Source organism: Amblyraja radiata, chromosome 5 (assembly GCF_010909765.2).
Source record: "Amblyraja radiata isolate CabotCenter1 chromosome 5, sAmbRad1.1.pri, whole genome shotgun sequence".
Classification (NCBI taxonomy): domain Eukaryota; kingdom Metazoa; phylum Chordata; class Chondrichthyes; order Rajiformes; family Rajidae; genus Amblyraja; species Amblyraja radiata.
The window spans coordinates 3,478,114-3,502,259 of record NC_045960.1 but is presented as its reverse complement, the minus strand read 5'-3'; the positions used below and the strand labels follow the sequence as shown (position 1 = coordinate 3,502,259).

At 43.6% G+C, this 24,146-nt stretch overlaps 1 protein-coding gene and 1 long non-coding RNA gene across 2 annotated transcripts in view; one reads left to right on the top strand and one right to left on the bottom strand.

The window, feature by feature from the left end:
• Window positions 1-24,146, bottom strand: part of abcc10 (ATP binding cassette subfamily C member 10) — a 127,017-nt gene that overhangs the window by 72,877 nt on the left and 29,994 nt on the right. The window contains exons 6-7 of the mRNA XM_033020518.1: window positions 22,104-22,240; window positions 11,493-11,572 (exon numbers count right to left, since the gene is read on the bottom strand). Coding sequence (XP_032876409.1) covers window positions 11,493-11,572; window positions 22,104-22,240 — 217 coding nt within the window. The remainder of the gene's footprint in view (window positions 1-11,492; window positions 11,573-22,103; window positions 22,241-24,146) is intronic.
• On the top strand, window positions 5,745-22,564 carry LOC116972929. Its single transcript, XR_004411955.1, has 3 exons — window positions 5,745-5,791; window positions 19,666-19,676; window positions 22,425-22,564. It is a non-coding gene; the product is annotated as an uncharacterized LOC116972929 (long non-coding RNA).

Genomic DNA, 24,146 nt, shown 5'->3' with positions numbered 1-24,146 from the left:
GTAGGAACAGGTTCTTACCTGCTGCTATCAGACTACTGGATGATTATCCCAGAAACTAGGGTATTGAACTGATCTTCCAACTTACCTGTTGAACGATCAGACCTACACATTGAAGTTATAACATAGTCTTTATTGCAGTACAAGCGGAGGGAACAAGACATGCTTTCATCCCCGTGGTCTGCATCAAATCTAAAGAGAGAGACTGACGTACTGACTAATAGGACTGGTGTGTCCAGGGTAGGGATGAAGATCTGTACTGGACTACATAAGGAATGTGTAGCATGCATAATCTGTGTGGTGATATATATATCTAGACATACTAATCTGCATCCTTCCTCTTAAGGAATTGACTCCTAATAAAATAGATATGATAAGTGCATGCAAAATATACATACTACTGATTACATATTGTATGTGTAAGTAAGCTGGAAGGAAGTTGAAACGTAACCCGGGTACTTTAGGGTGGGCTTGCAGATGTGACCTGCACGCGTACGGTACAGTCCTTCATTTTCTCCCGTCACCGGAGATGTGATTGAAACAGTATCCCCAGCGATGAAAGTGGCGTGGCCATGGGCGAAACGACCGGATCAGGAGGGGATGGCAGTGCTGGTATGGTCAGGCCGATGCCGCTGGATGGGGATGGAAGTATACCTATGCGGTCAGGATAATACGGAGGTGGTGCGGGTTCATTCACAGGCAGGATGCGCTGTCTATTACGTCTGTGGGTGCCGCCATCGGCATTAACCAAATATGAACGTGGTTCGGAAGTAGTTCCAGAAATTACACCGAGGTGGTCGTGACCCTTGTCGGTTTGTAGATGGACCACCTGTCCCTTGGCTAGTGGTGGAAGTGGTCTGCTCGTCTTGTCATACCATCCTTTTTGAACATTACGCTTTTGTTGTAGCCTGGACTGGATTGCGGATGGTGTGAGCACTTGCGGTACTAGTGCCTGTTTTGCCACAGGCAGTGTGGCTCGGGTTTGCCTTGACATCAGTCGCTGGGCGGGTGAACCCAGCATCGGGTCACGGGAGATGTTGTGCAGGTTGAGCAGGTCTAGGTACACGTCTGATCCTGCTCTGTGGGGTCGTTCCATCACTTGTTTGGCACTCCTGACGGGACGTTCAGCCAGCCCGTTGGACTGTGGCTATTCGGAGCTGCTATGGTGATATGACGAAAACCCCAGCGTGTAGCAAAGTCTTTGAAGTACTGGCTGGTAAATTGACTGCCATTGTCAGACAGTAGTTGATACAGAGACCCGTGTACAGAGAAATGGCGTGCCAGCTTCTGGACTACCCCTGCAGAGGTGGGGCTACTGAGTAGATCGATTTCAAACCATCCGGAATACGAGTCGACTAGAACCAGGTATTGTTTGCCATGCCACTCAAAAATGTCAGTTGCCAATGTGGACCATGGGAGGTCAGGAACCGGGTGTCAGAGAAGTGGCTGCTTTTGTTGGTGTGGTGTCAAACTGTTGCACACTGCATAGGACTTTACCTCCTCACGAATATAATACGGCATGCCAGGCCAGAAAAACATGTTTTTCACTCACAGGACAGTAGGCTCTGTGCCTGGGTGTCCCGCATGTACGGCATCAAAGTACTTGCTGTGTAAGGAGGCAGGAATTACAGCTTTGCAGGACTGTACCGTACGCGAGGCATCACGTCAGTGTGACAGGTAGCTTAACATCAAAGTAGATGAGGGTGGGGGCACAAAACATAAGATTTGTTGTTTAAGAGTGTTGAACGCCCTCTGCTGCTGTTCATGCCAGGACCATACAGTGTGTTTGTGGGTTAGCTGGCACAGTGGGGCCGATAGTTCACTGAAATTTGGAATGATTTTCCCCAAGTAGTTTACCATGCCAAGGAATCTCTGCAGGCTGAGCACATCTGTGGGTGCTGGCAACTCATTAATTGCAATAGTCTTTGATGGATCGGGTTTGAGGCCGTCACTGGTGAACACATGACCTATGTAGTTCACCTCGCTCACTTGGAATTTGCACTTTAGGGGGTTTAACTTGAGGTTGATCTCTTTGGTACGGTCCAGAACTTTCATTAAGTTTTCGTTGTGTTCTTGGACTGCTTGTCCAGCAACAAGAATGTCATCAACAATGATGGAGCATGGGTAACCTGCAAATAGTTGTTCCATGGTGCACTGAAATACTTCACTTGCCGAGTTTATGCCGAATGGCATACGCAGGGGGAATCCGGTGTGCAGGACGGACAACTGGTAGGACCTCAGGGTCGGTCGTGATCGTGTACTTGATGGGAAGCTTGCCCAGCTTGTCATCAAAAGATTCCCGTATTGTGCCAGGATCTGTTGAGTAAAGCCACATGTTGCAGACAGTTGATGAACTGCCGTACCGAAGGTGACCAGACATAGGTCATTACAGGCGTCAATGCCTCGCAGAAAAGTCACTTTTTCTTGGACAATAAAGAAGCTCAGATTGTAGACATGTGACGCCAGATGGCACTGTAACTCGACTCTTCCAACAGGGAGCACTGTACCCCTCCAAATGGAAGTAACTTGGCGGCGGTCTGATAGATGACCTCAGTTTTCTGAATCCTGTTGAGCTCTGATAAGGACAGAACATTGCAACGAGCTCCAGTGTTGAGCGTGGCAATAACACCCGTCCCGTTAATGAGGAGAATGACCATGGGATCTTGGTGTTTATGAGACAAGTCTTACAAGAAATGTATGTTTATACTCCATCTCTTGATAACAGGCAGCATGTCCTCGTTAGTCAGAGAAGCTGATGTGGGAGTTGCGTGGGAAGGTTCTGGCTGTAAGCTGTCTTGCTGCAGCAGGTGCACTGATTGCTTTGTCTCTACACTGTTCCCACGCGAGCGGCACCAGCTGATGAAATTATTTCTGCGTTTATATTGGAAGCAAGCTTTTCTATAGACCGGACACTGTTCACGAAAGCTTGCATGCGAACCTCCACAGTTCACACAATTACGAATGAATCCGACACCTGATCTACCGGGCACGTGTAAAGGCTGGCGCTGGGCCTCATAAAACATGCCGGCAACATTTACATCATAGGCAGAGTGGGGACCTGATATTTAGATGAGATTCTTTCATCTCTGCAACACGACAGCGATTCTCAGCCCTTTCCAGAGTGATATCTGCACATCATGTATAAGTACATCACGCACCTTGTCATTGAGAATACCATAAACCAGTCTGTCACGTATAAGACTAACACATAGGTTTTAAAGAACTGATATAGGCTTCAACGGGCTCACCTTGCCTTTGGCTGCGTAAAAAGAATCTGTGGCGCTCCATTACGAGATTAGTGCGTAGCTCACACAGTTGTCTGAACTTGTTCAGCAGGCAGACGGGGTCATCTATAGTTTCTGCCGGGACTATTTGAACACCAGCAGCGTCTACCTCATCTGGGGCGTAGTGGAATCTGCGAGCACGTCGAGTGGGTTCTGTACCAGCCAGATTGAGGAGAAATATCTGGAGCTGCGGCATGATGCGCTGCACGGATAACCACGGTGAAGTCCTCTTCAAAGATGCGCCAACGCTCGGCGAGGTCACCATCAAACACTAAAGGTTCAGGCTTACGAAGTGTGCCAGCCATAGTAAAATAACAAACTGAACAAAAAAAAAACTAAAATAAACTGAAACCAACTAGTCGAGTAAGAGGTCCATGATCTCTGACACCATGTTGAATACCCAGACACACACATAGAGGTTATAGTCTTTATTGTAGTACAAGCGGAGGGAACACAACATGCTTTCATCCCCGTGGTCTGCATCAAATCTAAAGAGAGAGAGTGACGTACTGACTAATAGGACTGGTGTGTCTAGGGTTGGGATGAAGATCTGGACTGGACAACATAAGGAATGTGTAGCATGCATAATCTGTGTGGTGATAGTTATATAGTAAAGACATACTAATCTACACTACCTCATTGTGGGACATGGATTTTTACTCTGTAACTGTAACGCTATAATCCTGTAACACTATATTCTATACACTGGCATATTTTTCTTTGCACAAGCTGTTGTACGTGTGCAAGTTTTGATTCTACTCAAGGTCAGTATTAGATGCCTGCATAGCACACATACAAAGCTTTTCACTGTATCTTGGTGCACAGGACAATAATAAACCAATAACAATACCAATACCCTCTCAATACTCACCATCTCCATCCTGAATCTCTTATCAGCATGCCTATACTAGCAGCAATCTATAATGGCCAATTAATTATCAACCAGCATGTCTTGAAGATGTGGGAGGAAACTGGAGCACTTTGGGAAAGCCCGCAGGGTGAACAAGCACATGCAGAGATGGCTGTTTAATCTCACATTTTCCCAGGGTCTCACTTAGCCAGAGCCCTCCTAATGTTAAACATAAAATGTTCGAATAACTCAGCAGGTCAGGCACCATCCATGGAGAACATAGAGAGGGAATGTTTTGCGTCAGGCCCCTTCTTCAGATAGATTGCAGGAATGGGAAGAAAGAAAGCCAGAAGAGTGGAGGGGCAGGACAAAGTGTGGCCGGTCATTGGTGAACACAGGTGAGGGGTATTTTTGATAGGCATATGTTGGACAAAGGCCAGAGATGAACACACACAAGGTGTGAGACAAAAGGATGAGAGAATCAAGGTGAGCAGCAGGTGAAGTAGTGTGGGGATTGGCTGAGAGGTAAGCTCTTGGGAGCTTTTTCAGTGTTTGTTTTCAGTTGCGGTTGGTTTAAAAACTGGGCGGGACTAGCCTACAACCATACCTTCAAGGTCAGCAGGTGAAGGAGTGCGGGATTGACTGAGGAATTTAATTCGCAAATTGGTAAATTGGCAAATTAGGCAATTAATCAACCAATATAAGCAAGGTTTGCTCTAGGGGGAGCAGCCTTGTCAAGGGAAGTGCCATGTGAGAAAAGTGCGAGTCTTTGGCTCAAGAGTCTTCGGAGAGGAGACTATGCCAAAAGTTGGAGAGGATGAGACGAGGTGAAGATATGACGGGTAAGCTGATTAAGTGTAAGGCTTGCAGGATGTGGGAGGTCAGGGACACTGATGTGTTGGGGCACTGGAGAAGCAACTGGATGACCTCAGTTTCCTGGACAGGACCTACAACGAGATTGTTACACCGAAGATACCAGAAGAGAGAAGGGGAGTGATGATGAGGAAGGGAAGGAAGCTTGGAGTACAGGAGACCCCTGGGGTTGTAGGTGAAGGTCTTCTTCTTGCGTATGGCGTGCACAGCCTAAACTTGTAGGACAACTTGTTATATTTGATCTTATTTGATTGTGCACGCCGGGTTGATTGCATTCGTCGAAACAGGGCGGACCATGTGAAGGTTGCAATCTTCCACCCCGTAGGTGAAGGTGAGCAGCCAGAAATGGTAGTGCATGTCGGCATAAATGACGTCGGGAAGAAGAGGAACAACATTCTGCAGCGTGACTTCAGAGAGCTCGGAAGAAGTCTGAAAAGCAGGATCTCCAAGTTGCTTCCAATTCCTCGTGCTGGTGAGGGCAGGAACAGGGAGATAGGTGATCTGAATGTGTGGCTGAGGAGCTGGTGCGGGAAGAAGGATTTAGATTCTTAGACCACTGGGATCTGTTTTGGGAGAAGGGTGAATTGTACAAAAAGGACAGGCTGCACCTTAACAGGTGGGGGACCAGCATTCTGGTAGGCAGGTACACAAAATTGCTGGAGGAACTCAGCGGGTGCAGCAGCATCTATGGAGCGAAGGAAATAGGCGACGTTTCGGGCCGAAACCCTTCTTCAGACTGATGGTAGGCAGGTTTGCCACTGCTACACGGGTGGGTTTAAACTAAATAGTGGGGAGAGGAGATAAACTGGACATATAAGGATGGAGTTGGAGGGAAAGATAGCATAAGAAAAGTTAAGAAAGACACCAGAATTAACTGGGCAGAAAACTCGGGAAGGGACAGGAGAGTATGGCCAAGTGAAATAAGGGGAGTAATGGATTAAAAGTATTATATGTGAATACACGAAGTATAAGAAATAAAGTGGATGAGCTTGAGGCTCAGTTAGAAAATGGCAAATATGATGTTGTGGGAATTAGAGAGACATGGATGCAAGAGGACCAGGGTTGGGAACTGAATATTCAAGGGTATACGTCCTATCGAAAAGACAGACAGGTGGGCAGAGGAGGTGGGGTAGCTCTGTTGGTGAGGAAGAAATTCAGTCCCTTGCGAGGGGTGACATTGAATCAGGAGATGTAGAATCAGTATGGATAGAACCGAGGAACTGTAAGGGTAAAAATACCCTAATGGGAGTTATCTACAGGCGCCCAAACAGTAGCCTGGGTATAGGGTGCAAGTTGAATCAAGAGTTAAAATTGGCATGTTGCAAAGGTAATGTTATGATTGTTAGGGGATATTTCAACATGCAGGTAGACTGGCAAAATCAGGTTGGTGCTGGACTCCAAGAAAGGGAGTTTGTGGAGTGCCTCCGTGATGTATTCTTAGAGCAGCTGGTACTGAAGCCTACCAGGGAGAAGGCAATTCTGGATTTAGTGAACCGGATTTGATAAGGGAACAAGGTAAAGGAGCCATTAAGTGGCAGTGACCATAATATGATAGGTTTTAATCTACAATTTGAGAGGGAGAAGGAAACATCGGAAGTGTCAATATTACAGTTGAACAAAGGGGACTATGGAGCCATGAGGGAGGAGCTGGCCAAAGTTGACTGGAAAGATACCCTAGCAGAGATGGCAGTGGAACAATAATGGCAGGTATTTCTCGGAATAATACAGAAGGTGCAGGATCAGTTCATTCCAAAAAGGAAGAAAGATTCCAAGGGGAGTAAGGGGCAACCGTGGCAGACAAGGGAAGTCGAGGACAATATAAAAATAAAAGTATAACATAGCAAAGATGAGCAGGAAGCCAGAGGATTGGGAAACTTTTTAATAGCAACAGAAGATAACTAAAAAGGCAATACGGCCAGAAAAGATGAGCTAAGAAGGTAAGCTAGCCAAGAGTATAAAGGAGGATAGTAAAAGCTTCTTTAGGTATGTGAAGAGAAAAAAAATTAGTTAAGACAAAAGGACCATTGAAGACTGAAACAGGGGAATTTATTATGGAGAACAAGGAAATGGCAGATGAGTTGAACAGGTACTTTGTATCCGTCTTCACTAAGGAGGACACAAACAATCTCCCTGATGTACTAGTGGCCAGAGGATCTGGGGTGATGAAGGAATTGAAGGAAGTTCACATTAGGCAGGAAATGGTGTTGGGTAGACTGATGGGACTGAAGGTTGATAAATCCCCAGGGCCTGATGGTCAGCATCTCAGGGTACTTAAGGAAGTGGCTATAGAAATAGTGGTGATCATTTGGTGATCATTTTCCAATGTTCTACAGGTTCAGGATCAGTTCCTGTGGATTGGAGGGTAGCTAATGTTATCCCACTTTTTAAGAAAGGCGGGAGAGAGAAAACAGGGAATTATAAACCAGTTAGCCTGACATCGGTGGTGGGGAAGATGCTGGATTCAATTATAAAAGATGAAATAGCGCCACATTTGGATAGCAGTAACAGGATCGGTCCGAGTCGGCATGGATTAACGAAGGGGAAATCATGCTGGACTAATCTTCTGGAATTTTTTGGGGATGTAACTAGGAAAATGGACAATGGAGACTCAGTGGATGTTGTGCACCTGAGCTTTCAGAAAGCATTTGATAAGTGGGCAAAATAGGAGATTAGTGGGCAAAATTAGAGCACATGGTATTGGGGGTACGGTACTGACATGGATAGAAAATTGGTTGGCAGACAGGAAACAAAGAGTAGGGATTAACGGGTCCCTTTCAGAATGGCAGGCAGTGTCTAGTAGGGTACCGCAAGGCTCGGTGCTGGGACCACAGCTATTTATAATATACATCAATGATTTAGATGAAGGGATTCAAAGTAACATTAGCAAATTTGCAGATGACACAAAGCTGGGTGGCAGTGTGAACCGTGAGGAGGATGCTATGAGGATTCAGGGTGACTTGGACACTTTGGGTGAATGGGTGAATGCATGGCAGTGAATAATGTGAGGTTATCCACTTTGGTAGCAAACATAGGATGGCAGATTGTTATCTGAATGATGTCAAGTTGGGAAAAGGGGAAGTACAAAGAGATCTGGGGATCATTGTTCATCAGTCACTAAAAGTAAGCATGCAGGTACAGCAGGCAGTGAAGAAAGCGAATGGCATGTTGGCCTTCATTACAAGAGGAGTTGAGTATAGGAGCAAATAGGTCCTTCTGCAGTTGTACAGGGCCCTAGTGAGACCACACCTGGAGTATTGTGTGTAATTTTGGTCCCCTAATTTGAGGAAGGACATTCTAGCTATTGAGGGAGTGCAGCGTAGGTTTACAAGGTTAATTCCCGGGATGGCGGGACTGTCATATGTTGATAGAATGGAGCGGCTGGACTTGTATACTCTGGAATTTATAAGGATGGATCTTATTGAAACATATAAGATTATAAAGGGATTGGACAGGCTAGAGCCAGGAAACATGTTCCCGATGTTGGGGGAGTCCAGAGCCAGGAGCCACAGCTTAAGAATAAGGGGTAAGCCATTTAGAACGGGGATGAGGAAACACTTTTTCTCACAGAGAGTTGTGAGTCTGTGGAATTCTCTACCTCAGAAGGCAGTGGAGGCCAATTCTCTGGATGCTTTCAAAAAAGAGTTAGATGGAGCTCTTAAAGATAGCGGAGTCAGGGGATATGGTGAGAAGGCGGGAACGGGGTACTGAATGTGGATGATCAGTCATGATCACAGTGAATGGCGGTGCTAGCTTGAAGGGCTGAATGGCCTAGTCCTGCACCTATTGTCTATTGGATTGACGAGGTGCAAATTGTTTAGGAATGTCGGTGGAAAGGGAGGGAAGGGGAAAGATAGTGGGTACAAGGTCAGCCAGGGGAGGGGAGAGGGGGTGTTTTGTAGAAGTTACCTAAAGTTGGCAACTTCAATGTTCATACTGTTGGGTTGTAAGGTACCCAATCCACAATTGAATGGCCAATTAGCCTTAATTAAATGGTGTAGTAGACTTGATTTGCTGAATGGCCTAATTGTGCTCCTGTCAGAGGGCCAGGAAATTTAAAGTTAATGAAAGTTGTCGGGCATGCGAGGTATGGTTATAGATGTAGGTCGGAAGAGCCTGAACTAGGGGGGATGGGATGAAATCCTGATATTCACTTATACACCTAATGTGGAAACACCTAATCACAGATAATGACTCAAACTCTTCAGTGACAGTATTCCCAGCATGTGAAACAGCCCACCTTCTATAAACGAATCAGCAGAGCTGACATACAGTGGCTTGCAAAAGTATTCATACCCCTTGAACTTTTCCACATTTTGTCACGTTACAACCACAAACGTAAATGTATTTTATTGGGATTTTATGTGATAGACCAACACAAAGTGGCGCATAATTGTGTAGTGGAAGGAAAATGATACATGGTTTTCAATTTTTTTTACAAATAAAAAACTGAAAAGTGTGGCGTGCAAATGTATTCAGCCCCCTTTACTCTGATACCCCTAAATAAAATCCAGTGCAACCAATTGCCTTCAGAAGTCACCTAATTAGTAAATAGAGTCCACTTGTGTGTAATCTAATCTCAGTATAAATACAGCTGTTCTGTGAAGGCCTCAGAGGTTTGTTAGAGAACATTAGTGAACAAACAGCATCATGAAGCCCAAGGAACACACCAGACAGGTCAGGGATAAAGTTGTGGCGAAGTTAAAAGCAGGGTTAGGTTATAAAACAATATCCCAAGCTTTGAACATCTCACAGAGCACTATTCAATCCATCATCCGAAAATGGAAAGAGTATGGCACAATTGCAAACCTACCAAGACATGGCCGTCCACCTAAACTGACAGGCCGGGCAAGGAGAGCATTGATCAGAGAAGCAGCCATGGTAACTCTGGAGGAGCTGCAGAGATCCATAGCTCAGGTGGGAGAATCTGTCCACAGAACAACTATAAGTCGTGCACTCCACAAATCGGGCCTTTATGGAAGAGTGGCAAGAAGAAAGCCATTGTTGAAAAAAAGCCATAAGAAGTCCCGTTTGCAGTTTGCCACAAGCCATGTGGGGGACACAGCAAACATGTGGAGGAAGGTGCTCTGGTCAGATGAGACCAAAATTGATGTTTTTGGCCTAAATGCAAAGCGCTATGTGTAGCGGAAAACTAACACTGCACATCACCCTGAACACACCATCCCCACTGTGAAACATGGTGGTGGCAGCATCATGCTGTGGGGATGTTTTTCTTCAGCAGGGACAGGGAAGCTGGTCAGAGTTGATGGGAAGATGGATGGAGCCAAATACAGGGCAATCTTGGAAGAAAACCTGCAAAAGACTTGAGACTGGGGTGGAGGTTCACCTTCCAGCAGGACAACGACCCTAAACATACAGCCAGAGCTACAATGGAATGGTTTAGATCAAAGCATATTCATGTGTTAGAATGGCCCAGTCAAAGTCCAGACCTAAATCCAATTGAGAATCTCTGGCAAGACTTGAAAATCGCTGTTCACAGACGCTCTCCATCCAATCTGACTGAGCTTGAGATATTTTGCAAAGAAGAATGGGCAAAAATGTCAGTCTCTAGATGTGCAAAGCTGGTAGAGACATACCCCAAAAGACTTGCAGCTGTAATTGCAGTGAAAGGTGGTTCTACAAAGTATTGACTCAGGGGGGCTGAATACTTTTGCATGCCACACTTTTCAGTTTTTTATTTGTAAAAAAATTTGAAAACCATGTATCATTTTCCTTCCACTTCACAATTATGCACCACTTTGTGTTGGTCTATCACATAAAATCCCAATAAAATACATTTAAGTTTGTGGTTGTAACGTGACAAAATGTGGAAAAGTTCAAGGGGTATGAATACTTTTGCAAGCCACTGTATTCCTCCACAATCTGGCCAGATCACTGAATTGCCTGCAACACTAAAACAAAATGGTGAACCTCTTTCAATAACTCACATCCGAGGCACCACAAGTCATGCATTAATAACAGTCAGAACATTGACTTGTTAACACTCAATTTACACCATTCTAAACTACATTGGAGAAATGGTATACAAGTATTGTTGGCAGTGTTTAATAATCTTCTTTCTACAATAGGCACTGTAGTGCACTCAGCATTTCTCCACAACATTATGTCCAAGGACTGGAACTGAAATAAAAATCCTGAAACCAGGCACACCACTCTTCTCTACGGAGAAGAGTGGAAAACATACAGTATCAATAACTTTCAAATGAAAATTCTAATCTACAAAGATGAAAGGCCAGACAGATGGATAAAGAACAAATGCAAGACATTGAGGAAAGAAAACTTAACATACTGACATAAGGCTGAGTAACTCTTGCAGTTTGTTGCCGATTCAGAAGCTACAATAATGGGTTGATTGGAAAGAAAGGTGGGGACAAATGAAGTTAAGGAAAAACATTCTTGAAATGAACAGTAAAAAAAAAGATTAAATAGTTGATCACAATGTTGCTATTTCTAATCCTTTGTTAAATTACCTGTTGAGTTCTCCCATTATGGCTGCTAATAGTGAGCTCTTGCCAGAGCCAACCTTTCCAACAATTCCTGTCAACTGCCCCTGTAGATAAATGGAGACAGAATCCGTAGGTGTGATGAATGTATCTATTTGAGAATATAGTCCATTGAACAATAAAATCTTGACAGAATTATTATTAAGTAGGTATGTTACAAAAGTTACCTTCAGCAGCGCTGCAGTTCTGCCGCTGCCCGTGTGCGCGACTTTGGCGCCTTAGAGAGGGGGGCGGCTTTAAAATGCGATTTTTCTGCAGCCTATTCAAATCGATCTCTGTTAGGCTGTTTAGTTGCTAAAGAAAATCGCTTCGACTGCCGTTTTATTAAGTTTATTAAAATTAGCGCTGGATAATTTAATTGTTAGAGTAAATTGAAAATCATCTTCTAACGCCGTGAACGCCGACAACGGGACGGATCTCACGTAGGGGACAAGGCAAGGTAGGCTGTTTATTTTTACATTAAAAAAGTACTTCTTAAGATGCCTTTAATCAAAATTTTAAGTTGCGAGAAGGTGACTTGGAGCCCATCCGAACCGGCAGTATTTTTCATGCCGACATGGGGTTCAAATTCATTGCAACCGCAACGTTCCAAACCAGCGCGTTCCACAAAATCCCACTCGCAAGATGATTTAAATGGCCATTAATTTACAGCAATTAAACACTAAATTCCTTCCATTTGGCCTATAAATTTATGACAATGAGATTTTAAAATCATGTTATATTGTGAATTCTTGTGTGAATGTTATTTGGACATTTAGGCTATTTAAAAATATAAATCTTTTCTTAAGAAATGGACAGATGTTTAGATCTAGTAATTGAATTTTGGAATTAGCTACAATTGGGTAACTAACTAATTATATGCTTTAACTTCAGGTCATCCAAGTAAAATTGTTTAATATTTGTTTCAGAATGCTTCAATCTATAATAACTGAAAATGTCTATCAGTTCTCTTAATTTTTAATAAAGTTATGGCCATTTGACTGTCCTTGATCACAGCTTTTGTGATAAGTCAATGGAAAAGCAATAGGGAACAAGATGCTAATTTCTGAGTATGAAAATGGCCACAACTTTTTTAATACTGAAGATATGAAAGTGAATTAGGTGTCAAATTAAACTTCTTTTTATGCTTTATCTGATGGGATAAATTGCAGACTTGATTTTTTAAATCTCAAAATTTTGTAACATTGCTACATTAAGTCCACTTATACAAACACTTCAAAACATTTGCATTACTTACTGAAAACAAATATGCAGTCTTAAATACATTTAACAATCAAGCATCTGAAACTTTCAAATAGAGAATTGTGAAGACACAGCCATCTACAGGGAGAAATATCTCCTATTTTCAATCTGTGATGGCCAACTCTGCACAGGACATTGACTGCAATTTCTCCTGTCGGGCGAACAGTTTCTAGGCACACACCCTGGAAAACCTTTGGAGAATTTTATATATTTCAAAGATATCATGTTTCATTATTTTGAACTCCCATGAATTAAAAGCACTTTCTGCTTGCTTCTTCTCATAGAACAATCTATTCATCCCAGATATCAATATTCCAAACATTTGAATAATCACCAAAGAGAAGTACAGTACACATTTAAGTGGTCAGATCATTAGAAACAGGAACAGAAATAGCTCATTCTGCCACTCAACGCTGTTCCACCTTTCAACAGGATCATAGCTGATCCAACATTCCTTGCCTATCATCCATCATTTCCTTTGCCATTATATATTTATCTCCACCCTAAATATTCATCAGGGCTCTCTGTGACAAGGGGCTCAAAAAATTGTAACCTCAGAGAAGAAATTCCTCCCCATTTTCAAATTAAATGGACGTCTTCTGGTTCAGGTGATCGATGGCCGGCACGGACTCAGTGGTCCAAAGGACCTGTTTCCATGCTGTACTCTAAACTCCCTTGAACTAACAGCTAACATTACATTGGGTTTCCCTATTACCTGCTGGCCATGTGTGTTAGCTTTCAATGCATCATGCAAGAACCTTATTATATTATTATTCATGAATAATACAATTACAGAGTTAAAATGATATAGTTTAGCAAAACCTACTAATAAAAAAAATATACACTGCAAAAAAAAAAAAAGTAGTACTTAAAATAGTTCTCTTTACATAGGCATGTACCTGCACAACATGTATATTTATTTGATTTCAATGTTGAAGTGCTACAGAATGCACTATTCACTATACTTCTTTCTTTGGAAACCAATGTAAAAATCTATAAATTATCTTTCCCTGCGACTTTGAACCAACCAAAATGTAGCAGAACATGGAAAACATTGTTTCGAGATTAAAGTCAACAACCTTTCATAATTTTTAAGAAAGAACTGCAGATGCTGGAACAATCGAAGGTTGACAAAAAATGCTGGAGAAACTCAGCGGGTGAGGCAGCATCTATGGAGAGTTTCGGGAAGAGATCCTTCTTCAGACTGAATCTTTTTTGTCAACCTTTGGTGACAGTGCTAACACCTCGCTGGCAGAGGGACTAAACCATTTCTTTGCTCGCTTTGAGGCAAAGAGGCCCCATTCAGTCATGCTGCTCCCACCGACCTCTAGCTCTCTTTCGCTCACTCCCCAGGAACACCAAGTGAGGCGCGCGCTTAAGTCGGTGAACCCAAGGAAAGCCGCTGGACCTGATGGTGTTCTCGGCAAAGTACTCAAAGCTTGTGCAGACCAGCTATCAGGGATCTTTACCAAGATCTTCAATCTTTCCATGACACAAGCCACCATACCACCTTGTCTGAAGTCAGCAACCATCATTCCTGTCCCTAAGAAGCCAGTCATAAACAGTCTAAATGACTACAGACCAATTGCATTAACATTAGTAGTCATGAAATGCTTTGAAAGACTAATTTCACAGCACATTAATGCCAGCCTCCCTCCAAACCTTGACCCTCATCAATTTGCTTATAGAGCAAACAGATCGACGGAGGATGCCATCGCCACTGCCCTCCACACTGCACTGAGCCATCTGGAACACCCGGGGAGCCATGTAAGCATTATTTTTATTGATTATAGTTCAGCTTTTAATACGATCATCCCTGACATACTAGTCAACAAGCTGTCGGACATAGACTTCCCCCCTCTCACCTGCGCCTGGATAAAAGACTTTCTCATTAACCGCCCACAGTCAAAATGGGCTCCCACTGCTCCTCCATCCTCACACTCAGCACTGGTTCTCCACAGGGCTGTGTGCTGAGTCCACTCGTCTATGCTCTGTACACTTATGAATGCACTGCCATCCACTCCACAAACTCCATTATTACATTCGCAGATGACACCGCGGTGGTTGGACTCATATCAGGAAGAGACGAGGCAGCGTACAGAGACGAGGTCTTGAAGCTGTCAGTGGTGTTCTGCGAATACCTTGGCACTCAACATCAGCAAAACAAAGGAAATGGTCATTGACTACAGAAGGCACAGAGCAGACCCTGCCCCGCTCTACAACAAACCGGGACTGTCAAGAGGGTTTCCACCTTCAATTTCTCTCCTGGTCTGGCAACATTTCAGCGGTGGTAAAAAAGACCCAGCAGCGATTGCACTTCCTGAGAGTGCTAAGGAAGAACAGTCCAGAGGAGAAGCTGCTGGTGGCCATCTACCGCTCCACCATCGAGAGTGTGCTGGCATATTGTATCATGGTGTGGTGGCCTTCTACTGCTCCACCATCGAGAGTGTGCTGGCGTATTGTATCACGGTGTGGTGGCCTTCTACTGCTCCACCATCGAGAGTGTGCTGGCGTATTGTATCACGGTGTGGTATGCTGGCTGCTCAACAGCAGACAGGAGAGCCCTGTAGAGAGTGATCAAAAATGCCCCAGAAAATCATCGACTGCCCTCTGCCTTTCCTGGAAGACATCTCTAGCAGAGCCAGGAAAATAATCAAAGACCCCTTCCATCCTGGCCAGTTCCTGTTCAACCTCCTGCCCTCTGGTAGGCGGTTCAGGTGCGTCAAAAGCCTGACAAACAGAACCAAGAACAGTTTCTTTCCCTGAGCCATCAGAACTCTAAATTCCTCAAATATCCACACAACATGAGAGATGCTGTCATCCATTCCACTATAAAACAGACCACTCAGCTAATATTTCTTCTTTTTTAATTATTTTAAAGTATTTATTACATTTTAAAGTGCAATATTCTCCCAGTGTAATGTTCTACTTAGGTGTGACAAATATAATTTATCTAATATTTTAAGCAGTTAAATTAGGTATGTTGCAAAGCCTACCTGCAGCGTCTTTGAAAATCTGCTGCTGCCCGTGTGCGCGATTTTGGCGCCGTTTAGAGGGGGCGGGTTTAAAACGCGATTTTCTCTAGGCTGTTCAAATCGAAGATGTTCAGCCTAGTTAATTATTAACGAAAAATCGCTGGAAGACCCCGTCGCAAAAGCTATTATTAGGTTTAAAGGCCTTGAATAATAGTTATAGTAGTTTAAAAATCAATCTCTAAACCCGCGACCGCCAGCAACCGCAGGGTCTCATAAAGCAGATAGCAGAAGGTATGCTGCATATTTTTACATTAAAAAGGGCTTCTAAAGATCCCTTTATACAAAGTTTAATATTGCGAGTAGCTCAATTTGGGCCCATTATATCGCGCAGTATTTTTCTGGGCATTTGGGGCACAAATCTACCGCAATGTGAACGTTCTAAACCAGCGCGTTCCACAGGGACCCACTAGAAAGCTGATTTAAATGGGCATTTATTTACAGCAATTGAACACTGAATTCCTTCCATTTGGCCTATAAATTAATGTAAATGAGATTTAAAAATCATGTTTTATTGTGAATTATTTGTGAATATTATTTGGACATTTAGGATATTTTAAAATGTTAATCATTTATTAAGAAATGGATAGATGTTTAGATCTAGTAATTGAAGTCTGAAATTAGCTACAATTAGGTAACTAACTAATTATATGCTTTAATTTCAGGTCATCCAAGTAAGATTATTTTATATTTGTATCAGAATGCTTCAATCTATGATAACTGAAAATTTCATTCAGTTCTCTTAATTTTTAAGAAAGTTATGGGCTTTTGACTGTTCACGATCACAACTTTTTTGTTATGTCCATAGAAAATCAATAGGGAACAAGATGCTCATTTCCGAGTATGAAAATGGCCATAACTTTTTAAATACTTGAGATATGAAAGTGAATTAGGTGTCAAATTAAACTTATTTTTATGCTTTATCTGATGGGATAAATTACAGACTTGATTTTTAAAATCTCAAAATTTTGTAACATTGCTAGTTAAATAATGTATTGGTTGTGTTTTTATCTTGCTTTAACTTGTTTTGGTTGCACTGATCAGTAGCTCTCCTAATTTTGTTGTATTTCTCAACACAATGACAATAAAGGCTTATTATTATTATTATTTAGTAATTGTTTTTATGCCCCATTAATACTCACAGAAAAACTAAGTTGAATGGTAATTGAAGTTACTTGCATTGAAATGAATGGATAAGTTTATTGGCCAAGTACGTACACATACAAGGAATTTGCCTTGGTGCTCCGCTCGCAAGTAACAACATGACATACAGTAAACCATTAAGAATAAAACATAAAACATTAAGAATAAAACATTATAGTTTAACCATGTGAATGAAATAAAACACCAGAGCAAAAGGAGACTACAGACTATTGGTTATTGAGTAGAGCGACTGCTCGTGGGGAAAAAAGCTGTTTTTATGTCTGGCTGTGGCAGCTTTGACAGTCCGGAGGCACCTCCCAGAGGGAAATGATTCGAAGAATTTGTGGCCAGGGTGAGAGGGGACAGAGATGATTATACCCACTCGCTTCCTGGCACTTGCAATGTACAGTTCGTCAATGGGGGGGAAGGTTGCAGCCAACAACCTTCTTGGCTGGCCGAACAATTCGCTGCAGCCTCCGGATGTCGTGCTTGGTGGCTGAGCCAAACCAGACCATGATGGAGAATGTGAGGACAGACTCTACGATGGCAGTATAGAATTGGACCATCATTGCCTGTGGCAGATTGTGTTTCCTCAGCTGCCGCAGGAGGTACATCCTCTGTTGGGCCTTTTGACTTTGGAGTCAAAACTGACTGTAGATTAGATGGGATAATTGGTGTCTAAGAGATGAAGACTTTTTTCTCAACTGCATTACCAGCCATTATTGTAGCCTCAATTATATGATAGTAATTTTTAAACTGATATGATGCCGTTGCAGAGAATTGGTGATTCAAATTTCTGAGTGGCATGATTGGAGCTCATTCGTTTAATTCAAGGTTAGGTGATGACACACTCATGTGATGGCACCAGGTGGCGATAGAGAGTTTAGAAATTCAAGGGGAAAGTACAATTTCACCAATCTCTGTCACACTGTCCATAGATTTATAATGTATAGGTTGAAAGTGAAGTTTGAAAGGTCTTTATTCTTGGCCTGAACTGCATCATTTTTTACGCTAAAATTTCTCCTTCACGCAAGCATTGGTAATTTAAAAAAAGACACAATGTGCTGGAGTAACTCAGCAGGTCAGGCAGCATCATAATCAAGAATCATTCACACCCTGTTCAAAAAGGAACTGCAGATGCTGGAATATCAAAATTGCTGGGGAAACTCAGCGGGTGCAGCAGCATCTATGGAGCGTACACAAAATTGCTGGGGAAACTCAGGGTCTGAAGAAGGGTTTCGGCCCGAAACGTTGGCCTATTTCCTTCGCTCCATAGATGCTGCTGCACCCGCTGAGTTTCCCCAGCAATTTTGTGTATCATTCACATCCTGGTTATTCTCTAATCTCTCCTCTCCCAACGGACAGAACAAACAAAGGCTTGAAAAGGCGGCCACAGTGGCGCAGCGGTAGAGTTGCTGCCTTACAGAGCTTGCAGCGTCGGAAACCTGGATTCGATCCTGACTATACGGAGTTTGTAAGTTCTCCCCGTGACCGCGTGGGTTTTCTTAGAGATCTTCGGGTTTCCTCCCACACTCCAAAAACGTACAGGTATGTAGGTTCATTGGCTTGGTGTGAGTGTAAAATTGTCCCTAGTGTGTCGGATGGTGTTAATATGCGGGGATCGCTGATCGGTGTGGACTCTGTGGGCCGATGGGCCTGTTTCCACGCTGTATCTCTAAACTTGCATCTTTATATTTACGTGCACTTTCGCTGTAATAATTTAGAGATGATAGGACTATTACATGTGGACAGATTAGTAAGTAAGATTAGATCGACGAGACCTGAATTTATTCAATTTTAGAAGAATTGGATCTTATTGAAATATACAAAATTCTTATGGGCCTGTCCCACTTAGGTGACTTTTTAGGCGACTGCAGGAGACTATGCAGTCGCCACATGGTTGCCACATGTTCGCCACCTGTTGATGGGTACTCGCATTCATGGTCGTGAGGAGATCCCGCATTCTGGGAACTAGTCGAGGCCTCATTATGGTCGCCGAGAAATTTTCCAACATGTTGAAAAATAAGCAGCGACCAGAATGAAGCTGCCATGGAGAATAACGAGAATTCTTATGCCGTAGGTGGATCTCCAGGAGGTCCTAGTGGGTTGCAAGGAGGTCGAAGGTTATCGTAGGCTGTAGCCGGTGCTGACCGGTGAATTTCATTGGCTCATTGGGAAAACTACATTAGCAGTAGTTTTCAAAACCACGGATAACTGACCGGTAATTTTAAATGTCTGCTGAGCATCACAGATTCTTAAAAGTTGTCTCCACTCCTTCTCCCCCTTCTGCCCCCTCTTCCACCCCTCTTTTAAAGAACTTACCGTACACTGTGATTTAGCCATCTTAATTACAGTGCCAACCTTCCTGTTCATCTTCACCTTCCTGTGTCTGTATCACCTTGGCTTTGCACCGTGTGAATTTCACCCAGACAGCGCTCCCCCTGCTTGTGTGTGTGTGTGTGTGTGTGTGTGTGTGTGTGTGTGTGTGTGTATCTGTGCGTGTGTGTGCGTGCGTGTGTGTGTGTGTATATATTCCTCTCTGACAGTCGCCGGTTTTTCAGGCGACTGCTGGCAACTTGACAGTCGCCTGACAAATCGCCTAAGTGGGACAGGCCCATTACTGTACATGACAAGCTGGTTGCAGGAAGGATGTTTCCTTGGGACAAGCCTAGGATACCAGATAAGACATTTTGGGGTGAATGTGGATAATTATCTTCATTCAGGAGGGGGTGGGGTAAAACTTGTGAAAAAAGGAAATCAATTGATTTCTAGACATTAAAAAAAAATTAAGGGTTATGGTATTGAGATAGAAGCTCAATCACAATCACAATGAATGGAAGACAGGCTTGAAGGGCTGTACTACCTGCTCCTCCTATTATACTATATTTATATATTTCTAAAAAAAAAGTAACATCCCCACTGATTCAGGCATTCTATGGTCCACAACTGCTGAGAAGCCGAGACGGGGGACTCCTGGCCGGGCCTCATGGGCTGGAACCCCACGCGTCAGAGATTGAGCCTCGTGGGCTGGCAGTGGAGCCTCGTGGGCCGGAACCTCGCGGGTCAGAGGTGGAGCCTCGCAGGTCGTTGAAGCCCACGGCTATCGGTGCCGGGGCTGCGGAAGGAGCCTGGGTCGGTGGCATAGAAAGGATTCTGCAGCGTTAGTGGAGAAGTCGATGATGGCGCCGACCGACGGATGAGGACGGAGGGCGCCGTAGCCGAGGGAAGGAGCAAAGGAGGACCCGGCATGGGGGGACCGCCATGGTGGGGGGAGAGAACAAAAGGGGAACTGATGCGGGTGGGGGAATTTGCAACTTTGTAAGCTACCTTTATGGGGGACTATTTGCACCTTGGGTATGCAAGCAAAGAATTTAATTGTGAATTGTCACGTGCCAATAAAGTATTCAATCAATCAACTGCTCAAAGTGGAGGAGGAGTATTTGAGATGATACTGAAAATCTCTGCAACTATACTATGCAACAGTGGTATAGAGAGGACCCGTGATGCCGGCGTAAGAGGCACAGTGCCTCCCATCTGCTCATTCCCACAAGCACTGTCTGCTCCCTCTGTGAAAGTGTCTCCAGCTCCCACACAATCGTCTCATCAATCACCTCAGAACCCACAGAATACAGTGCAAGTGTATTGCCCTGAATTTCTGGAACCAAATGATTCATACAATGCAAGCAATCGCACCGCATAACCAGACCACTCTCAAAGAGTTTGGGCCGGTGGTTCACACAGAAAAGAAGCTACCCACTCACACAGAATGCCAAAGAACAACATGATAATTACTTTAGCAGGGACTAACAGTTTGAGTGGCTTTTTGAGGTTTAATTTGATATATTGGTCCTTGAGCACAAATACATATTATAAATAACCACTCTTTATGCATTTCCCATACTCTCTGACATGACAATTCACTCTATATTGCAATATATAAGAACTGAATCATTAAATGGAATTATTATTTAAAGTTCCACTCTACATAGCAAACCTCACAAGTGTAAGCTTACTTTCTGTTTCTGTATCATTTAAATTGTGAAAGAAGGATACTGCAAGTCTGCAATAAAAATAGAAAATGTTGTAAATACTCAGAATGCATCTGTGGAAGGAGAAATAGAGTTAATGTTTCAAATTGGAAACCTGACTGAAGGGCCTGTCCCACTTAGGCAATTTTTAGTTGACTGCCGGCGACAGTCACAGTCGTAGCGGGACGCTGAAAAACCGGCTTCTCTGGCCCCCACCCTACGACAATGTCTACGACAAGCTACCACCTAGTCGACGTCAAGCTACGTCAACCGGTGACACAATGCCTCACGACATTTGGATGTCCAGCTACGACCACACCTACGACAACCTACGACAACCTTCGACCACACAGACGACAACCGGTCAACTTACGTCCACCGCGACAAGATACAACAAGCTACGACCCTGTCGGCGACAACTGAAGACAACCAAAGACAATTCAGTCGCCGGTACCCATCGCCGGTTGACGTAGGTAGTCGCCAATGGAATTCACCGAAGTCAGCACCCGGCGACAACCAACGTCACCTGTCAACAACCTACAACAGCACCTATGACAGGAGAAGACAGGCAAAGTCAAGCTCACTGTCACCATAAGGTTTTGAACATTTCAAAATCCAGCGGTGACAAGAAAAAAATCACGATACTTGAGGCGACAACTCACGACAATACAGGCGTCACCCCACAACCATGTGGTGACAGCCTATTTTTCGGCTGTCGCCAAAAAAAATCGCCTAAGTGGGGCAGGTCCTTGAGGGTCTTCGGCCTGAACCAATAACATGGTTTATCTTTCCACAACTGCTGTCTGATCTGCTGAATATTTATAGCATTTACTGGTTTTACTTAATTTCTAGCATCTGCAGATTTCTGATTTTCAATTTGTGTTAGCCCATATTTTCCTTTGCCAAAAAATTCACTCCCACTAACGTCACATGATGTGTAAACAGTCGTCAATTAAATTCAGAAACTGACTGTCCCTTGATGGTCAGCCCCATTCTATCGTTACTTTAAAAGTGACAAACCCCTTAATAAACATGATTATGAGTGAACTTTGTAAAAAGTTATAACATCAATAAGCTGAAGACAATACATTCCATACATGAACATAAAATAACGATTATCTTTTTATGTTTACCTTTCTCAGTATTAGATTCAGATTCAAGAGCACCATACTGCCATCATGCTCAGCCTCCTCATCAGACGTTTCGCATGGTCTCCAAGAGAAGGTAGCATCATGCAGCTCAACTGCTGAGTTAGAATCCTCGGATGGGTCTGTATAAGGCACAAGGTTCCCATGTTTCATGACACTTATATGGAACATAATATAATGATGTGCAGAGAAAAGTTAATTTAGAAAGCTATCTTGGAAAAAAATAGCAGAAAACAAGAAGAAGTATTTAAACTGGTGTAGGATCCGTTTAATTATTAAATAGGAGGGTTTAAACTAGATTGGCAGCGGGTGGGATCTCATATAGGACAGAGGCAGGTGAGATGTTAGAAGTTGGTATGGAGGGTGGTGTGGGAAAGGTTAGTGGACAGAATAGGTAGGTGAAAGGCAGAGAGCGAGGAAGGAGGGACAATTTAAACTGCACGTATTTTAATGCAAGGGGCTTGATGGGTAAGGCAGATGAGCTTAGGGCATGGATAGGTACGAGCGACTGGGGACGTTGTAGCCATGACTGAAACCTGGATAAGGGAGGGGCAGGAATGGCAGCTCAATGTTCCTGGGTACAGGAGCTTCAGGAGAGACAGGGGTGAGAAAAAAAAGAGGGGGAGTTGCATTGTTGGTTAAGGAGGATATCACGGCTGTGTTCAGAGGTGACATTACGGACGGTTTGTCTAGTGAGGCTATATGGGTGGAGTTGAGGAGCAAGAAAGGGATGGACCCCCAAATAATCAACGGGAATTAGAAGAACAAATGTGCCGGGAGATTGCAGACAGTAGCAGGTCAAATAAGGTTGTTGTAGTAGGGGATTTCAACTTTCCCAATATTGACTGGGAAAAGCATAGAGTGAAGGATTTAGATGGGGTACAATTCCTCAAATGTGTTCAGGAGAGTTTTCTTAAACAGTATGTGGAGGCCCCCACACGTGAGAGGGCAACACTGGATCTAGTATTGGGAAATTGGGAAGGGCAAGTTAATGAAGTATGTGTGGAGGCGCCTTTTGGGACAAGTGACCACAGTCGATTAGGTTTAAGATAGTTATGGATCGGGACAGAGAGGGTTCACGTGTTAAAATGCTCAACTGGGGAAAGGCCAACTTTGAGGGTATGAGAGAAGGTCTAGCTCAAGTTGGCTGGAGCAGGTTATTTTAGGGGAAAGGAACATCGGCCAAGTGAAATGTTTTTAAAAGTGTACTGAAGAGAGCTTAGGATGTGTACGTACCCGTTAGAGTGAATGGCACAGCAGGCAAACGTAGGGAAGCTTGGCTGACGAGGGAAATTGGGACATTAGTCAAAAACAAGAAGGATGCATGGGACAGGTTTAGGCAGCTGGGATCAAGTGCATCCCTGGAGGAGTTTTGGGAAAAGGAGCAAACTAAAAATGGAGATCAGAAGGACAAAAAGGGGCCAGGAGATAGCTCTGGCGGGTAGCAGAAAAGACAATCCCAAAAGATTTTATCAATACATAAAGGGGAAAAGGGTAACTAGAGAGTGGGACCTCTCAGGAATAAAAGGTTCCTCTCAGGAACCTCAGTGTGGAGCCATAGGAGATGGGCAATGAATATTTCTCATCTGTATTTACTGAGCAGAAAGACAGTAGGATGGAGGAAATTGGAGCAGTCACTGGAAGTGTCATGAGAGCAGTCAGGGTTACCGTCGAGGAAGTACTGAAGGTGCTGTCGTGTTTGAAGCTAGACAAATTGTGGGAAACTAGAGAGGAAATTGCGGGAGCCTTGGTTGAAATTTATGATTTGTCCATAATTACAGGAAAGGTGCCAGAGGATTGGAGGGTGGCAAATGTTGTCCTTCTTTTCAAGAAGGGCTGCAGGGAAAATGCTGGGAACTATAAGCTGGTGAGCTTAACATCTGTAGTTGTTAAGTTACTGAAGAGTATTCTGAGGGATAGGATATACTGGCATTTGGATGGGCAAGGGCTGATTAGGGACAGTCAACATGGTTTTGTACGTAGGAGGTCGTGTCTCACAAATCTAATTGGTTTTTTTTGAAGACGTGA